Genomic DNA, 20,713 nt, shown 5'->3' with positions numbered 1-20,713 from the left:
CATACCCATTAAGTAATTACTCGCCATTCCTCCCTCCTCGGCCTCCCTCGTGACCACATTTTACTTTCTGTCTTGGTCAATTTGCTTACTTTATGCACCCTATGTAATTGGAATCATGCAGTATGCATTCTTTTATAAGTGGCCTAGTGCATTTTTAGCACAATAGTTTTTTTTTTAAGATTTTATTTATTTATTCATGAAAGACACAGAGAGAGGCAGAGACATAGGCAGAGGGAGAAGCAGGCTCCTTGGGGAGGGGGAATGATGCAGGACTCGATCCCAGGACCCCTATCATGCTGTTTTAAGGTTCATTCAGTTGTCAGAATTTCTTTCTGAGTAATGCAATATTGTATACATAGAGCACCTTTTGTTTATGTATTCACCTGTCAGTGAACACTTGGAATGCTGCCGCATTTTAGCCATTATTAATAATTCTGCTATGAATTTGAGTGTGCAGTGTCTCTGCTTTCAATTCATTTTGAGTATATATCCAGAAGCAGATTGGTCAGTTGTTGATCGGTTTTGCAATATTTAACAATATGATTTTTAATTGCTGACTAGTATTCCATTATATGAATGCACCATCATTTATTTTAACAACTCCCATATTCATTATTTAAATTGTTTATAAGATTATAATCTTTCATTTTTATATGAACATTTCAAGAAACTAAAAGTATGGACTTTATCAGGACTTCTGGTACACATATCACCAAATTAACCCATAGATAGATTGCCCATAAGGAGTTTAGAGAACTAAACAAATACTGCATTGGTCCCTAAGTCTAACTCATATAAACATTTTCCTTTGAAGATAATTAAGGTAACCCCTTCTATTACTCCTGCCTCCCATCTCCAGGTATACCTCTTTATTCTGCTTTAATAACACTACCTAAGGATGCAGTTGTGAATTCTGGGTTCAAAGAAGAATTATTTGCTCCTTTCCTTTTTAATTTCCAGATTTCATTCTCTAAGTGGGTGGACAAAAGATAATTTTTATTAAAAAGCCTCCAAAGATCCTTTTGTGATGCCAGATTTGAAAAATGCTTGTCGAAATGTACAGTAGTATGTTCATGTATTATACTCTTAGTCTGTTAGATTGCTTTCTAGCTCATAGGGTCATCTATCAAGTGAACAATGTGAGTAGCCCGAATGAGTAAGAAATCTATTTGCTGGGGGCACTAATTCTGAATTCTGGGCTCTGAGTCGTGACTGGCTCAATCGGTAGATCATGTGAACTCTTTATCTCAGGGTTGTGAGTTCAAGCCCCAGGCTGGACGTGGAGCTTACTTAAAATTCAATCAATCAATCAACCCTAAATTTTGGAAGATAATTGCTAAAGGGACTCAAAAACTCAAAATTAAGTTATTCCTCAATTAAGGACCTGAAGAAAGCAATGAAGTAATTTTTTTATTAAGCAAAAACAAGTAGCAAATATGAGGAATGCTTGACAGTATAACTGACATAGGTCAGCTCTGTTTGCATGTTTTTCTAATTCTATAAACTTAGCAACCAAGTCTAGCTATTTCTTTATCTAGCTATTACCAATTCAGTACCTACCTGGTATGAATTTTTAGTGATGAGAGCAGGCTCTTATTGGCCACTAAAACTTATTGTAAATATTCAGAATTTACTCTTAGAATCACTAGATTGTTCACATAACTGGAAATAAGTGTATTGAAAATAAAATTGAAGTTGAAATGCCCAGAATCCATTCCAGCAAATCAACCATTCCCCTTTCCAGAGTTTATTTGTTCTTTGTCTGTATGGAAATAACATTTCATGTAGCTTCAATCATATTGCATATATGATTGGTTTCACATTCTGAGTTTGTCATTTAACATTTACATTTTCATTTACTGTCTTAGGCATTTTCCACATCACTGTAATAGCTGGAATCAAAATATATGAGGGGGCTCTGACTTTAATATAGTTGCTTTCATATAGGACTTTAACTTTTGAATATATTCCCCTTCTGTTACCTGAGAAAGCTTTCTTTCTTAGTAGAAACACTTTTACTTATCACACCCAGATTTGTCCAAAAAATGTAATTAATAATTATCTGAGTGCAGTAACTCTGCCTTTGTCTTTTTGTGCCTTTAGCAACCAGCTCAGCAATTGACAAACAGCAGAATTCAATTTTTTAATTGAATAAATAACTTTGATTAATTAAATTTCTAGAGATCAGGGTATTGTGATTACTTGGTAGTCCACATGCATTTTGTCACAGTACATGTTGTTAAAGATTATTTTTAAATGCATTAGTCTCCTTTCTTTCAAAGTTTATTTAAAATTTTGCCCCTGACTATTTCTGTAAGAGATTTGAGCCAGCATCAAGTACAATTTGCATACATAATATAACCATCAAAATGAAAATAAGCATCTCAATGTTTCTTTGAAAGAGAGTAGTAGTAATAAATTCAAAAAGTAAAGTCATTGAACTATTTAGAGGAAGGGAGAGACTAATGAGATTACTGTAATTAAGCATACATTAAATGCATGACAGAGTTTCTTGATTGTCAAGTAATAAGAAAAATGAGCTAGTTCTTATTTTGCATGTTTGGTTATAATCTGACAAGAGAAATGAATGTTTCATGGAGTCTATTGGTCATTCGTTCATTCATTCATTCAAATGTTTGTCTAATGCCTACTAGTGGCTACGGTATGAAAAAGCCACTGGGGAAGCAGGAGTGAATAAGAGGGACCATCTCTAACCTTGTGAAAACAGACAGGTACAAGTGTGACATGTGTAGAAGGGGAGGAGTAAATAGTGCTTACTCTGCCAGAGAATTCAGCAAAGGTTGCCGAGGAGCCAGATACTCAGGTTGAGATTAAAGGGGTTCTTAGGAATTAGCTCATTAGAATTCAAAGAGAGGTGCGGAGCCAAATGGGTATAATCCCTGAAATGAGAGAGAGCCAGTGTCAGAGAGTGATATAATGTGTAGCTCTTGAGGAGAAGGAGAAGAGCTAGAGTCCAAACCATTCCCTTAAGCCACTGAAAACTTTTAAGCAGGAAAACAGTGTGATTAAATCTGCATTTGAGAGAAAGCACTCTGTCTACAGAATGAAGGATTCACTGAAGTGGGGAGCAAGAGTATATTCTTGGAGACCAGTCTGGATGCTGTTGGACAATTCCTGGTGACGGGTGGTGGCATCTTGCAATAGAGTCACAGCAAAGGAAATGGAGAAATGTGGAAATATTTGAGAGTTACAGAACTCCCTATTTGGGAAATAGAATCCACAGGATTTAGTACTTGAAGAGGATGTGAGGGAGAGGCTCAAGAATGACTCCTAGTGTTCTCATTTGAGCAACACCTGTGTGGATGAGAAAACCAGACGACGAGAAGCATAAGCGCAGATTCAAGGAAGATGATGAAACAGTTTTTACTGTGTTGAGCCTGAAGAGCGTTTGAGACATCCAAGCAGACCGTGAAATAAACAGCTGAATATTTGGGCCTAGTATTCAGAGTATTGCTGAATTCTGGAGATAGGCACTCAAGAATATTCAGAACATAGAAGGCATTTTAAATTATGTCTATGGTCCTGGAAAGAGTTAATAAAGAGACAGAGAAAGCGAGAAGAGAAGAGGTCCCATATCAGATAAAAAAGATCATGATTCTGGGGCTATTGGGCAGTATGTTCAAGACTGTCCTCAGTAGCAATTTGAAAGAAAGATTAGTAAAGTACTTCTAGCAGAAACCTAGAAAGAGCCTGAATCCCTGCTGTCACTGTTGAGCAGACATATTAGTTCTTGGCTGCCTATTCCTGGATTATCTATTATAAAAGACAAATCTCTGTCTGTTTGAGATCATGATAATTTGACTTTCTAGATCTTACAGCTTGACTTCTTTCCAACTTCTAAAACATGCAAGTCAAGTATTAAAACACCATAACATAACCATTTTAATGAGGTTATGTACAAAGTTCATGGGGTATATAACTGAAGGACCATAGAAAAAAAACCTCAACATACTTACAGGGGAGTCAGGAATGACATTACAGAAGATGCACCATTTGATCTGAGACTTGCAGAATAAGTAAGCAACTGCCCAGATGGCTATGTTTGAGCAGCAGGGGAGCAACGTGGTAGAGAGTTGGATAGAACAGATCAGAGACTATAGAAGGAGGGCCTGGCTGACAGATATGAGTACAGACATAACTGTGTGATCTATTCCAGTCTCTGCATCAGTCTAAAATTGCTGGAGTGTGATGTGAGTGATGGTGGAAAGAAGGAGGTGGCTGGACAGGGAGGCAGGGACTAGACTGGAAAGTCTTTGTAAAATATATTTTAAAAAAAACACAGTGTAGAGTAATAAAAAGAGTTCAACACAAGGCAGAGTCATTTGCAAATTGGGATCAGGCTCATATGGTCATGTTAGATGACTGGCATTATTGAGGAAGGAAAGTGAGAAAGAAGTGGAGTGAGTTGATGGCAATAAATAGCTCAGGGACATGGTGATGAGGATGAATAGTAGGGAAAACAAAACAAGACTGGAGTAAAGTACAGGCTGTAAGAAGTAAGCAGGGGTTCCAGAGAAGACAAAGTAGTAGATTAGGGAAGGGGAGTGTGTGTGTGTGTGTGTGTGTGTGTGTGTGTGTACACAGATGTGTTCAGGGAGTGAGTGGGCAGGGCCAAGAGAGACTGAGGAATAAGACATTATTCTGACTTGGCCATAAAGCAAGTCAAGGACCTGCGCCACAGGGTGAGCACGAGAGACGTTCTCAACATCCCTTGTCTGTTGTTGTCTTATAGACACAGCCAATTCTTCCTGGTAATGAGAACATCCATTCAACAGCAGCTGATTCTGTATTCGCCCCTCTACCAGACTAGAAACTCCTGAAGGACGGGGAGACATGCATTCACTGTTCATCCTAGGATGTTACCATTCTCCCATTAACCTCACAGAGCTTTTCTTGTCAAAGATCTTGAGAGAATAATTAATGGAAAAATAACCACACGAGAAGACTATTACAGAGATTCAAGTCTCAGGGGGAAAAATATATCTTTATATATATATATATATGTATATATATATATATATATATAATTATAAAATGTGCTTGATTTTCAAAATAAAAATGTTAAATCATGATAAAACTTTAAGAATTTCTGCAAAACAAAAAAGAAATGATACGCCAAAAATAAATACTCGGAAGTGCCAACTAATTCAGTGAGTAGAAAAGATTCACTATGTATTTAATTGAATATGTGGGCCAGGAAAATGTTGCCATAGCTTTCTTTAACTATAAAGAACATAAATAAATGTGCTTTAAAATGATTCCTGTTCTTTACCCCTTCCACCTCCAATGAGGTAAAGAATGTGAAATTGCAAAGGAAAAAAATATATAGATAAATGTGCTATTTTCACTAACAGAGTTATGATATAGGAAGTACTCAGAAACATGCCGGCACATATACAGCGGAATTCATAATAAAGTTTTGAGAAACCTTCTTATGCCCCAAAGAGAGCTCTATTGGCGATGTATTTCCTAGAAGAAAGCCATGGCTACTGAATCTGTGCCCTGATGCATGCCATCAAAGATGTTAGGGAAGTTTAAATTGTGTGTGTGTGTGTCTGTGTGTGTGTGTGTGTGTCTGTGTATTCACAGAGAAAGAGAAATTTGTTGGAAAAAGTTGCTTCTAAAGAGTTAGATCTACATTAAGTCTTTTTTGCTTATTTTATCAATGTGATTGGCTTTCATTTTCAAATCTGTGACTTTTGAAGGATCTGCTCTGGGGGCAGGCTTCCTTACAGCTGCAGCAGAGTGTATGCTTGTCATTAGCCAGTTGCTCAGTCACTGTCTCCATTTATAGTTGGGTTTGTAAAGTGTTCAAAATAGGAACTCTGGGTTTCTGCTGATCTTGAGTCATCAAAGAAAAGAAAAGCTTTATTCCTTCTTATATTCAATTCCATCTATGCTGACATTTTTTTAAGACTGACATGGTTGACTAGGGGAAAAAAAAAAAAAACACCTGACTTTGCCTTTTTTTAAGGTTCAAACTGACTTTACTGTGCTTTCTACTACAGAATGTTAGGATCTTGATTGTTTATTTATGTAGGAATTTCTTCAGGATATATATTTTAATAAGCTGCTAAAAAGGAAACTGAATCTCTTTCTCTTGGGTACTATTGGAGCCATCTTCTTGCAGAAGGGAAGAGCGACTCTGCCAAGACAAGATTACTCAAGTTGCTTAAATTACAAAAGTAGATGGCAAGTTTGTCCCCTGAAAGGCTAGTATCAGAAAAGGAGGGAGGGGAATAAAAGATAACTGTATTCAACAGCCTCCTGTAACTTAGAGAACTAAATCTAGAATTACAAATTCCCTAGGAAAGTAGACAAAATTTGAGACAAAATGTGGAAAAGAGAGCTGTAATGGTCAGGATCCCAAGAAAAATGGTAGCACATTGATTTATAAATGCACTGTGTACACAGGCCCACTGGGATAGGGTGAAGCCTGAAAGGACAGAGCAATAATCTGGAGCAGGCAAAGTCAAAGTTGTTGTGTCCTCCAGACTCAAAGGGACCAAGGGGAGAGCAGTTATTTGAACCAAGAAGTGGAGAGTGTTGTAGAGGAAAGATGCTAGAGGGGATCAGTGACGTCCTTGGCTCACATCTGGGAACTTCACAGGTAGGTTGGCAGAAGAAAAGTGGCCAAAGAATCTGTCATCTTTTATCAGGAGCACTGTTGCCATCTGGGTTCGACAATGCTGTGTTTTACTGTCTGCCCATGTAATAATAATAATAATAGTATATCCTAATCACTGTGACAATCAAGTTATCCCCACTCATTCCCAATCTTCCCTGGTCAGTAGGTGGTTTCCTCTCCAGTTGAGAATTACTATATGTTAACCAAGTAACCAAATTTTAATCTTCAGATCAGCGTAGATCACCAGAAGGCTATCTTCAGAAAGCTATATATGTGTGCCAGTAGACTTGCATATTACAAAGGGGGGAGACAGCTGCACAGTCTAGGACCCCACATCCACATATCAGGCAAGAAAGAGGGAATTGGCAAAGTAGGTAAGGATGAGTTTTAGTTTTCCCAGAGATGCTTAGTATATATCTCATTGGTCAGAACTGTGTCCCATGGCAACTCCTACCTACAACGTAGTTAAGAGACATATTTTAAGTTTGGACACACTGTCACCCTAGATAGAATTACAATTCTTTGAGTAATGAAGAGGATATGTGGGCATGAAGAGGCAGTTAGCGGCATCTTTCCCCTTATCTCTAGTGGTTTGGCGTGGATGAATGACACTAGAATAATATAAGGCCCTGCATTCTCTCCATCGATCCATACATTAATTTGCATGGAAATTAATAACAAAATCAGGGTGTGGTCATTCATTTGTTATAGCAACAAATCTAATAATAACTCAGAGTAAAATAAAAACATTCTGTCATTGGCATATTTGCAGATTCCCCAGTAGCCTGATACTGGAGGACAGAAGTTTAAATCTTCAAGCCTTCTCCGAGCCTTTATTTATCTCCAGCCTAACCAAGGCCTCTCATAGTTTGGCAGTGAGATCTTTTCATCTTTGTGTCCTTAAACATTCTTAGGGTATTCAGTAAGTGTTCTGGATTGAATGAATGAATGCAACAGAAATGGAAAAGCTAGAAAAGGAGGAGCATTCGGCATTTGAATTATCTTTGGAAAATCACTCTTTGACAGGAATCTTTGATCTAAAATTTAGCATCTTCTTGGTTGTCCTCAGGGTAGTTGTTTCTCTTTGCTTTTCTTTTTCTGTTTTCCTTGGCCTGGTCCTTCTCTTTCTCTGGTACCTCCTTTTAGTTGAAAGATGACTAAGTCTTTGGTAATTTGATTGAGATCACATTGTTCAGTTTATTTTTGTTGTTATTGCTAGTGCTTTCAGTGTTATATCAAAAAAGACGCCAAAGCCAATGTCATGAAGTTTTGTTTTGTTGTTTCCCCTCTGCTTTATTATTCTTTTTTAAAAGATTTTATTTATTTATTCATGAGAGACAGAGAGAGAGAGGCAGAGACAGGCAGAGGGAGAAGCAAGCTCCATGCAGGGAACCTGGTGTGTAGTTTTAGTTCTTATATTTGGGGCTAAAATTTTGGGTTACTTTTTGCTTATGGTGTAAAGTAAGAGTCCAACTTCACTCTTTTACATGTGCATATCCAGTTTTCTGCACCATTTGTTGAAAAGATTATGCTTTCCCAAACAAATGAATCTTGAAACCCATCAGAAATTAATTGTGCATGCATACAAGAGTTTGCTTCTGGACTCTCTGTCCTAGTCTGTTGATCTATGTGTTTGTCTTTATGCCACTATCATACTGTTTGGATTATGGTGGTTTTGTAATAAATTTTGAAATTACACAGTGGAGATCTACAGTTTTGTTCTTTTTCAAGGTTGTTTTGGCTATTCAGAGTCTCTTGAGATTCCATGTGAATTTTAGGCTGATATACTTCTCTTTTTATAAAAAAAAATGCCTTTGGAATTTTGATAGGGATTGTGTTGAATCTGTACATTACTCTGGATAGTATTAATATCTCCACAATATTAAGTCTTCCAATTCATGAGCACAGGATGTCTTTGTATTTATTGATGTCTTTAATTGATTTCAGCAGCATTTTTACTTTTTAGTGTATATAAGTCTTTTGCTCTTTTTGGTTGGCTTTCCTCTGAAGCATTTTTCTTTTCATTCTGGTGTAATGATATATAGTCATTTCCTTAAGTTTTTTTTTTTTTCGATTGTTCATTTTAGTACACAAAAGTGCCTATGATTTTTGTGTTAGTTTGTGAATTCTCAGAAGTCAGGAACCATGCCTTATTTGTATTTTGCAAAGTTAATATGAGATAATAATAGCCGTCACTAATATGTGTTTTTATGTTTCATTGACAGTAATCTCCTTTTTTTTTTTTCCTTTTTCCCACTTCAGGGCTCTACTAGTTCAACAGCCTCTCCTCCAGTCTCCACCCCTGTCACAGGACACAAAAGAATGGTTATACCAAACCAACCCCCTCTAACAGCAACCAAAAAGTCTACCTTGAAACCCCAGCCTGCACCCCAGGCTGGACCCATCCCCGTGACACCGATTGGAACACTAAAGCCCCAGCCTCCACCGGTCCCTGCCTCCTATACAACGGCGTCCACCCCTTCAAGGCCTACCTTTAATGTACAAGTGAAGTCAGCTCAGCCCAGCTCTCTTTACATGGCTGCTCCTTCATCAGGACAATTTTATGGCACAGGCCCAGGACCCCAGGGCTATAACACTCAGCCAGTTTCTATCTCTGGGCAGTGCCCACCTCCTTCCACACGGGGGGGCATGGATTATGCCTATATGCCACCGCCAGGACTTCAGCCTGAGCCTGGGTATGGGTATGCCCCCAACCAAGGTCGTTACTATGAAGCCTCTTGCCCAGCAGGGCCTGGCTATGGGGGCAAAAATGACTCTGATCCGCCTTATGGTCAACAAGGTCACCCAAATACCTGGAAGCGAGAACAAGGGTATCCTCCTTTTGGAACAGGAAACCAGAACCCGGCTGGGATGTATCCAGTTGCTGGTCCCAAGAAGACCTATATCACAGATCCAGTTTCAGCACCCTGTGCATCACCACTGCAGCAAAAGGTAGGGAGCTCATTAATGTAGCAATGAGGCTGAAGGAGTGTGTATCTTGGCCTGCTTTCCCCAGAAAGCAGAGCCTAGGGCAAAAGTGTACACGCTACTTTTATGCCATTAGGATGTTCAGTCCCAGGGAAGTATGAGTAAAACAGGAAAGTGGGGAGATGCTATGTGGGCTATGTTACCAGTAAGGCTACTGTTTAGTATCAAATATAACCAGTTGTTCAGTTTTGAGGATCATCTTCCAAAAGACTATATATGAACAAATCAGGACAGTCTGTTCAGGAAGAGGAAGGGAAAATAATTTAGCTTCTAGCTCTTGTCTCCTGTTCGTCAAAACTTCCCTCTGTGGGTAAGAAACTTCCTCACACTTAAGACGTTACATTTACTTGGGATCTGAATAGATCTGCAGGACCTCATATCTTAATAAGGGCGAGAGGTTCCCAGATTAGCAAGAGGTATATAAGGCAACTTTAGGTGAAGTGCTATCAGGTCAGGCTCATGTAAAGCCAGTTAGAACCCAAGCAAGTTGGTGCTTTGGGTTCTGCCTATGGCAGGACAAACCTAGGGCTGCTGGGATAGAACAAGTATCCAAGAGTGCAGGAGGTAGGTAAGATGCAGGGGATTCAAAATAATGCAGACACCTTGTCTAGTTTCCTTTGGGAAGGAGCTGTAGTAGCTTGGCACTTGTTTATTACCTCTTGTTCATCGCCATTACTGATCCTTCAGGAATTATCTTCCTCTCCAGCCTTTAAGATATTAAGAAATTTTTAAAAATTGTTTATGACAGTAGTTGGATTTTATTGCAAGCATACATTTTAAGTCAACATGTTCAGTTACTTCCTGCGAATAGTTAAAATACTGCGCATAGCTACTCAGCTACAACTTGGATTTTCCATGAGCACTAGAACCAACATAATGTTTCTTCCCACCCTATCAAGAGGAACCAAGGTGATCTACTTGGAAGGAATGTGAGGGAGAAACCAAGCTAGTTTCCAGTTATTGGGTTGGAACTGAGCCCACCCTTTTAGAGCTATGAAAATTCAGAAACTGGAGAGCCCTTGATTAGCTGGAAGTTAAATGGTAATTATTGAGATGGATTATGGAAGTGTGTGTGTGTGTGTGTGTGTGTGTGAGCGAGCAATTCTTTTACCCATTTGAGATTGTCAATTCCCAGGCATACTTATTCACATTTTCAAAATTATACCAAAAATTTGTCAGGTCCTTGCTCTCTAGATAAGGTATTTACTAAATCATGATTCTCACATGAAAGTGTCTGCTCTATTAAGTATGTTCCAAAGGAATTTTAGGTTCCTGGTAGGGCCTGTGAGTAGCTAGAGGCACCCACCCATTCACCTTATGAAGGCTCATTACATGAAAGCTGACTAGCCAAAGTTATTCTCCAAGTCCTAATGCTACGTGTTTTTGGAACATTACTCTTGGAAGGCCTTTCTTTTCAAAATCTCTCCATGCAAAGTTTTATTCGGGGTTTTTTGTTTTGCCTTGTTTTTAAATAAAGTTTATTGAAAATAGCCAAGCCAAAGGCCTGGCCTTTGTTATCATTACAGCACGTGTGCAGTAGTCCCTCTTGGACCAGAAAACAACCAGGTCAGAAAAAAATGGGGTTATTCAACTTTACCTCACTTGGATATAAGTGAAACAAATTCTCCTATGGAAGATGAAAAGCCTAGGTTGGGAAAATTGCCATCGCCATTTAAGCTCATCTAGGCATGCAGTGTTGCCTTGTCTAGAGCAGCTTGCCTGATGTTCCCAAGGGAAAGAAATGAGCCTTGAGTTTTTTCAGGATCCCATCACCCCACCTGGGAAAACAGACGCAAGACAAAGTAAAAGTATGTCTAGGTAGAGAGAATCATCTGGTGACAGGTACGGAGCCAGTCCTGTCTACCCATCATGTCACAGAGCACTGAAGATAGCCATTCTTCAACATTTTGAACCAATCCAGCACTGTAGGGGGAAAGAAAAAATCAGCACCCACTGCAAGACTTGGATCTACGTTGTCGGGTCCAGCCACATGACTAGCATTTGGTCGGCCATCAGCAGCCTAGTCAGGGTGCTGGAATCAGCTTTGATCAGCCAGGCACCAGAAAGCACAAAACATCATTTTCCTTATTACTGGAGTAAGATGATCTACTTCAAAATGATCTACTACATTATTACACATTCTGGCTATCGGTAGATTTCCTGTCATTTGAAAATTTATTTTCGAGAGTGTCATGCATTTTGACATCATCTTGTGCATTTTAAAAGTGAAACTTAAATCGTCTATTTTTGCTGGGATTATAAAGGAGAGTGGTTAGGGGTTGGTGTTTAGCCATCTCTCTGTTTTGGGAAAGGGGAAAGAGGCCGACAAAACTACAGATATTTCCTGTGTGTGTTGTGGGGGCACAGGGGGTGGGTGTGGGGGCTCTTCCATAGCTGGTCTTTGAGCAGGACACTGCTATATTCAACTGCACCTGTGTACAGAGGAGCTCATTGTCCCAGTATTGACTCTGAGTGGCTTAGTGATGTGACTACTGGCTTGAGAAATGAGCTCCTAATTCTAGTCCCAATTCCTCCCTTGACATTCCTCTTTCAGCTTGGGGAAAGACTCTAGACCTTTTTATGTCACGCTCCCAGCCTTCGTAAAGTGGAACGTCATCTTCCCTAATTAATTAATGATTGCAGAGGGCTTGGAAATTTCCAAGCGCTGAATAATTGCCAAGTGAGGACTATTCAACTTTCTTACCGCCTCCCATTTATTTCCACTTTTTTTTTGTTTTTTGGGGGGAGGGGTTTAGTCATTAGTGGAAAACGTACCTTCATACCTTAAGATAGTTCTCTTTTGTTACATCGAGAAGTTTGAAGGAATTTTGACATTGGATACATTAAGGAAAAAGTTGTTTTTGTTAAAGTGAAAGACATAAATCTTCCCTATATCTGAGATGAGCTGCTGTAATTTCCTTCCAATAGGAAAGAAGAGGAGAAAGTAGAAGGGGAAAGAAAAGGAGAGGAAAGACAGGAAAAAATGCAGAAAGGAAGGAGACAGCCTGAGAACCTGCAAAGTGCGGGGGATCATGATTATATTTATGTTCCCATAATGTGCTGAGCAGTGAATTTGCATGCTGCAGTCGACCATAATGTGTTTCCTGGACCATCTGAGCTGAGTTCCTTGAAAAATATTGTTATAAGCAAGTCTTTATAAGAGAAATATTCCTTTTCCCACTGGAAATCCTCTTAAAGACACAGTGGAATCTTTTCTTTTGGCTCCTTTATGAAAGCTCCTAGCTGCTGTGCAGTTCACAGAACTCTTGTCCTTGCATTATCTCCACACACCAGTGAGGCGGGATGTGTGTTTTCTCTAATATTCAGATAAGGCGAATCAGTGTGAAAGTGCTGGAGCCAAGACCTAGAGGCTAGTTATCACTCTTGGGTACATAATGACCCAAGGGCAGGGCAGCCTTATACTCCTTTCTTTGCCATCAGCCTAATCTGTGCCAGTCTCAGTTCATTAAAGACAAATGGCCCCACAGTGTGTGAAAGGCACTGATGCTGTGCATCCCCGGAAAACTGAGGGGACCCACCTGGTCTGGGGGTTGGTTAAATTCTAAAATCATCTACTGTTAACATCTTCTTGGAAAATCCTTCATGCTGGTGAGAGTGTGGAGATCAAAAAAACACTTTCCAATAAATCCCAACATGAAGTTTTTCATATCCAGAGTTAGAACAAATCACTGCTTTTCATTTAGCTTCTGAATCTAGGGGATACTTAATAGTACAGAGAAGAGACTGAAGGCAGTGGACTTTTGGGGTCAGTCTTAATTTGTTAAGATTCAGAAAATATTTGAGAACAATCATATAGTAGTATTTCAAACATTCAAATAGTATCATCAGCAACTCAGGATCCAAAGTAGTTACCTAATTTCTCACACTCACCATTGTGCTAACATTTTACATTCCTTCTGGAATATGCGTGAGTACATGTATGCTATTATGTACACGGTCTTCCTGTTTTCCCCACTTGCCAAATGTCCATGGAATTTGTTGATTCATATTCTTTAATCAACCCTTTGAGGTTTAATTTAAGTACAATGAAGTGTGTCTATTTTAAAAGCATGTAACAGTGAGCCTTTGACATAGGTATGCACCTGTGTAACCACCACCACAGTCTTGAGAACATTTCAACCACCCCACAGAGCTTCATCATGGCCTGTGACATTCACTCCCCTTTACCCTCAGCCTCAGGTAACCATTCTGCTTTCCAGTATAGGTTACTTTCCTCTGTTCAGAATTCCATATAAATGGAATCATATAGTATGCACTCCTGTGTCCGAGCGCCTTTTACTCACTATATATATATATATTTTTGCGATCTATTTATGTCATTATGCATATCAGTAGTCATTCATTTTGATTGCTAAGCAGTGTTCCATTGTATGGGTATGCTACATTTTGTTTATCCATTAACTTCTTTGGACACATTTTTAATTTCATTTTGAATTATGAATAAGGCTACTTTGAATATCCATGTACTGGTTTTTGTATGGACATAGTATTTATTCCTCTTATAAAATACCTAGCAGAGGGATTTCTGAGTCATATGGTTAACTATTTAACTTCATAAGAAACTGCAAATTTTTTTTCCTAAATGCACCATTTTACATTGTCATCAGCAAAGTATGAGAGGTCCAGTTGGTCCTCAGTCCTGGCAACACTTGTCAGTCTTCTTAATTTTAGCTATTTACATTTTATAATAATTTATCTAATTGTGGTTTTTATTTACATTTCCCTTTTGACTAATGATGTGGGATGTTTATTATTTATGTACTTATTGGCCATCATTTATGTTCTTTTATGAAGTGTCATCAAATTCTTGGCCCATTTTTTGATTGAATTGCTTCTTCTTTTTATTGGGAGTTATAAGTGTACCTTGTATATTCTGGATATGAATCCTTAGTTATATGCATTAGCAATATTTCTTCCAGGTCTGTGACTTGGCTTTTCATTTCCTTGATGTCTTTTTCTGAAGAGCAGGAGTTTTTAATTTTGATCCAGTTCAGTTTATCACTTTTATCCTTTTATAGTTTGTATTTCTTTTCCTTATATTTTTGCCTCTTCATGGTAACAAAGGCTGTATTCTTTTTTGAAAAAATGTACATATAGGTAAGTTTAGGGATATAATTCACTCCTTGTTAATTTTTTTTTGTGTAATGTTAGATAAGGTTAAAATTCATTTTCCCCCAATGGCATATGCAGTGTTTTCCAGCACAATTTGTTGAAAAGATTTCCCTTCCATTGAATACCCTACACACATTTGACAAAAATCAATTGGCCACATATGTGGGGGTCTATGTGGACTCTCTCTTCCATTACACTAATTTACATATCTTTAAGTCAGTTCCACACTACCTTTATTATTGTTTTTTATAGTACATTTTGAAATCAGGCTGTGCAAATTTTCCATCTTTGTTCGTTTGAAAGTGTTATCATTATTCTAAGTCCTTTCCATTTCCTTATAAATTTTAGCATCAGCTTCTCAGTTTCCCCAAGTAGCCTGCTGTGATTTTGTTTCAGACTTTGTTGAATCTATGGATCAATTTGAAAAGAGTTTATATTGTAACAATGTTGTCTTCCAACACATGAACATGGTATGTCTCTCATTTGACTTTTATTTTTATTAATTTCTCTCAACAGCATATTATAGTTTTACACACATTTTAAGTTATTCCTAAGCATCTCACATTTTGAATGCCATTGTAAATGATATTTTTTAAAAACTTCAATTTGTAGTTATTGCCTGTTCATATGTAGATTTTTTTTTTTTTTTGTATTGACCTTGTATCATATGACTTTGTTAAATCTAACAGTTTTACGAGCCTGTTTAAGACTCCTTTGGCTTTTTTACCTAACCATTTCATCAGCGAATAAATTGTTGATTTAATTGTTTATTTCTGTAATGGATAACAGTCTATCAACTTCCTGTATTTGGAAGATGTGCTTTTTGGTTGAAGAAAAAACAGTTTCTCACAAACCTGAAGAATGTAAATTCGAAAAAATAATAAACCTTCACCCTCCGCTTCTCTTTACTAGCATACCGAAACTGTCAGAAGTCAACTTCAGAATTATTATATCATAACTCCTAAAATTTACAGATAAGAACACAGAAGCTAGAAGTGTTACAAGGATTTGAAGAGTTAGTTATATAACTAGTATGTGGTACATTTCAGTGATGTGATGAGCACTGGGTGTTATACTTTATATTGGCAAATTGAACTTAAATAAATTAAAAAAAATAATTAAAAAAAACTAATGCCTTTTTATACCACAATTCCTCTGCATTGGCTCAAGACAAGTATGATCAGAAGTATAAAGGATCTTTAAAAGATGTGATAATTATTTCCAAAAGGAACTTACACCTACCTTTAGACCTCTCTATCAGTTTTTAAAGTTCTTTTAATCACAGAAAATGGCTTCCATTTCAGTGTTCTTTGTTCTGTCTCATGCACAGTTGTTCCTCCTGCGGAAAGACTTGTTCTTAGGGTCTATATGATTTTGACTCAGTGCATAATTTCTTCTTCTCCTGAATTTAAAATTTATCATCAAAATAGATGTCTTCATACACTGAGAAATGTCTGTGAACATTATTCATTTTACTAATTCTATTTTTTCAGGGATTTAGATGTTTAGAAATACCCCTGATCCTTACTTTTTAGAAAATTAAACAAATCACTTTAAACAAGTGATTCTAACAATATGTATTTTTTTGCATTTGTACAACTAAGAGAACTCCCTTCAGTTTACCAGTGTTTTATCTTTGTTCTATTTCAGTTCTATAATATAAGAACTACTCAACTAAATGATAATGTCCCTCTAGAAATCTCAATTTTTTTTTTCTTGGCCAGCTGCAAGCATTCATACTGTCCTGTCTCAGAGGAGAGATTATAGTTGTTCTTTTCCCCAGAAAACAAAGAAGTTTGCCCATTGTTGACGTGTAATGATTAGTGGTGAGTATAACAACTTTTAAAGATTTTATGCGCAGGGTATTAGGAAATAATCCCATAGTGAAAGTCAAATAGTTGACTTTTCTAAAAGTGCCAATGTCTCAGTAATAAAGATTTACTAGTTAGTTTAGCTCTTTGATTTTCTGGAATTTGGAAAACTCAACTTTTAGGTATAGTCTTGGCAAATAATATGGTGTTTGCTCTATTTTATCCTTAGAGTTCAGTGAATATTCTTCAGAAAATAAATTTGTATTTTCTGTATTTTCGGGTTACTTATTTAAAATATCATTTTGAAATATGTAATAATAACATGTAACATTTTTATAACCACTTATAAAATTCGGCATTTTCATATATGTGGAAAACTCTGTATCATGTCCAGAGGCAACTTGCCTGGTATCCTACTAATAACAAATACCAGAGATAAGGTGAGAAGGTGGGTTTTCTGACTGCTGTTAGCCCAGAATTTTTCTATTCCATAGCACTTTCTTCCATTTTCATAGTAGATATTCAAATGTCAAACATCCCTTGGACCCAGAAGTTGAGAGAATACAACTTTAGAGTTGTATTTCTGAGACATAACATGTATTTAACATTATTTGAACCCCAAGATTCAGTCAATATTATTTGAAGATTTAAGCAGTTGAAACTGTGCCCTAATCTAAGTTCAAGATAACCTTGTGTAAAGCTGCTGGACTGCTTTCCAATGGGGTTATACCATTTTACATTCCCACCAGCAGTGCATGAGCATTCTAATTTTTCCACATCTCCCATTGGATTTTCATCATATTGGATTTTCATCACATTATATGTCAGTCTCTTCAAGTAGACATTTCTGTTCTTCAAGGGTGTGACCTGTGTCTACTTTAGTTTTGTTTCTTATATACCTAACATGGTACAGCACCTGTAACAGGAACTCATGAACGCATGAATCCATCAATCCATCAGTAAGTGAAAGGACATGAGTTACCAAATTGACGTGAATTTGCATACAATTCCCATTAGTGAGAATTGTTAATGTGGTTTTTTTAAATGGGTGTGTTCTTTTTGGTGTTCTGTTTTGTTTTGTTTTCTTTTAATTCTGTGTTCCCAATCTCATCTAGTCTTTAGATCCTAGCTGTGTTGCCAGTAGATTAATCTTCATTTAGATGCACTCTGTTTTTGTCACTGAAGTTAATGTCCCAGCCTACATCATTATAGTTTTTTCTCTTGCTGTGGTCTACTTGAACTGCTCTTGTTAGTGGATCCAAAATGTTATCCCTTACCACCTTTTCAGCCCGAACTGTGGTTCGGCTGAAGCCCTGCCCCACCTTGCCCAAGTCATTGCATGGCCACCTACTGCTTTATCTTTTCCACCCTGGTCCCACTTTGCCCTATTCTCCACATAGAGTGATCCTTGAAGGCTATATTGTTTCACTTTCCTGCTCAAAACTCTCCAGCAGCTTCCATCTCAACTACGTCCCCTTAAGAAAAGCAGGCACAGTGTTTACAAGACCCCACTTTGTTTCTCCCCATTAACTCCCTGACTTTATATATCTTTCCCTCCGTCATCCTGTTCTAGCCACGCTCCATGCAAGCACACACATGTTTCAGGGCCCTTGTTTTGCTGACCTGTCTGGAATGCTTTTCTCCAGATATCCACATGTTTATTCTCTTACCTCATACAGGACTTTATTGAAATGCTACTTTGCTGGAGATGTCTTCCCTGACTACGCTACAAAAAATACCCCCCCGCCCTAAAATGCCCTTATCTACCTTTACTTCCCCTCTGCAATATTTATCACCGTCCAGCATCAATTTGTGGATCATTTGTTCTTCATTTCTGTCCCCCCGAGAATGTATCATAATAGCAAAGATGTTTGTCCTTGATGTTAGCTGCTGTTTAGTGACCATTGGCTGACAAGCAGTAAGTCCTTGGAAAAGATGCATTAATAAGTGAATGAGTAAGTGCTGAGCACAGAATCATTCTCTCTGATAACCTTTTATTCAGATTATTGTTATGTGGGAAAGGGCACAGAGCTCTGAGGTCATCCAGTGTATGACTCCCACTTTATGTAGATTTCCCCACATTGTACATTCCCCATTATACCCAAGCTTCCCGGCCCTCCTTTCCACATCAGGCACTGTCTGTTTTTTTTTTTTTTTTAAGATTTTATTTATTTATTCATGAGAGACACAGAGAGAGAGAGAGAGAGTGGGGGGCAGAGACAACAGTCAGAGCAAGAAGCAGGCTCCATGCAGGGAGCCTGACTTGGGACTCCATCCCAGGTCTCCAGAATCACACCCAGGGCTGAAGGTGGCACTAAACTGCTGAGCCACTCGGGCTGCCCCGCACTATTTTGATATGGTCTACAAGGTAGAGAGACTTTGGAACTTGAAATCAAATCTGAATTTGAGTTTCAAACCAAGAAGGAAAGTTGTATGTGATGACAGATGTAGAGGTACTTTTCGACTATAAAATATCATACCTGTATAAGAGGTTATTATAATATTTGGAAAGGCTTAGGCTACAGGAGGGGGACTAAAAGTCTTAAGTGACAGATGGGACTATTAAATATTTTCACAGTTTGTGGATTAATAGCTGCTAATATTGATTGAGCATTGATGTCAGGTACCATGCTAAGCACTGTCCATGAATTAAAACACACAATCTTCTCAGTAACACTAACACTTTTGAAAAGTGTTATATTTTGCTGATTAAAACTGAGTCTTGAAGAGATTAAGTAGTTCTCTCAATCCAGAAACTTTCTTTTATAAACTTTCATGAATATAAACAGTTAAGTGTTAAAGCAGGAGAATTTACTGCCACTGAAAACAGTGGCTTTATCTGATCATTTGTTCTCTTATTAAAAACTCTTCATTGTCCATTTTTTGGTGCTGGGGTTAGAGGCAGAAACAGAATAAGGTTGCTTTCCTCTTAAGGCTTATATTCTAATAAGTCTTTCTCAAATTATAAGGAATAAGATAATTTAGGCATGATACTGGCTCAGTATAAAATAAAAAGAAGGATTTTAATATTGGGGAATAGAGTGATTTAGGTAGCCAACTCAGGAAAGACTTAAAGAGGTGACCTTTGAGCTGAAACCTGAATAGTGTAGAGGAGCCTAAGGGTCTTCTAAGATCTGGATGAAGAACATTCCAAGCAGAGGACAGCAAGGATGAGTCCTCTGACTTGAAATTTACAAGAACAGAAAGAAAGCCAGGGTGGCTGGAACATAGTCGGTGGAAGAGAATGGAGTTCAATGAGGTAGAAGAGGTAAGCAGGGTCTAAATCTTATGGACCACAGTAAGGAGTTTGTCTTTATTTGAAGTGAAATAAAAATCCACCGGAGCATTTTTAGCAAGGGAGTGTTAGGGTTTGGTTTTGTTTTAAGATAATCCCAGCCACTGTGTAAGACCAGAGTAGATATAGAAGGATTTGTTAGGCTCTGGTGCTTCTGTAGTTTCCCTTAAAACTATTGAAAAGATAGGCTTATGAACTTTCTCATTTGCAAATAGAAGGGCTTTTATATTAAGAAACATGAAAGTATAGGTGACTTTCTTGGTATGGAGTTTATATCTACAAATTCTGTAGTTGAATACTGAAGCCCTGTAGTTGAATACTGAAGCCGACTCCCAGCCTCCAGCTCTAGGGACAGTGGAGGGGTATGGTTATTGAATGAGAAGTGAATACAAAATACATGCCACTCCCTTTCTCAAGTGTCAGGGAGTTTTATGCAAGCAATGGAATGTAATGCAAGCAGTAATGGAAGCAATAATGACTTGAGATGTGTAAGTTTTGGGGATGCCCTAAATAGTCACACGTTTTTAAAAATTTCAAATTTTAATTACTTAGCCCAAAAAGAGCATAGTCTGACATGACTACATTTTTTAATGGCACTTGAGCAATTAAAAACTGAATTCTCTTAAGTCAGAGATGGTGTAAACATGGGTGAGGGATGGAAGTTTTACCTACTTCTGTTTCAGAGGCAGGATCAGTAGGTTCACAGGACCATCTTCTAAGCAGCAAGGGAGCCATCTGGTCTTCTTATTCCATCTCTCCTCCCCCTCCCTCCTCCACCACCATGGAACTTTAACCAATTCAAAAGAAGCACATGTCTTATCAGCTCACTCTACCCTT

The 20,713-nt window shown here is 37.9% G+C and overlaps 1 protein-coding gene across 23 annotated transcripts in view; it reads left to right on the top strand.

Annotated features, from left to right (window-relative positions):
* The window catches only part of LOC121477519 (LIM domain containing preferred translocation partner in lipoma), a 667,092-nt gene that overhangs the window by 403,272 nt on the left and 243,107 nt on the right, over window positions 1-20,713 (top strand). For all 23 annotated transcript variants that reach the window (XM_041731917.1, XM_041731895.1, XM_041731914.1 and 20 more), the window contains one exon: window positions 8,912-9,601. In XM_041731917.1, the coding sequence (XP_041587851.1) occupies window positions 8,912-9,601 (690 nt within the window). The remainder of the gene's footprint in view (window positions 1-8,911; window positions 9,602-20,713) is intronic.

Source organism: Vulpes lagopus, chromosome 17, assembly GCF_018345385.1.
Source record: "Vulpes lagopus strain Blue_001 chromosome 17, ASM1834538v1, whole genome shotgun sequence".
Classification (NCBI taxonomy): domain Eukaryota; kingdom Metazoa; phylum Chordata; class Mammalia; order Carnivora; family Canidae; genus Vulpes; species Vulpes lagopus.
Note: the sequence above shows the minus strand (reverse complement) of the source record. Positions and strands in the feature narration are given on the sequence as shown.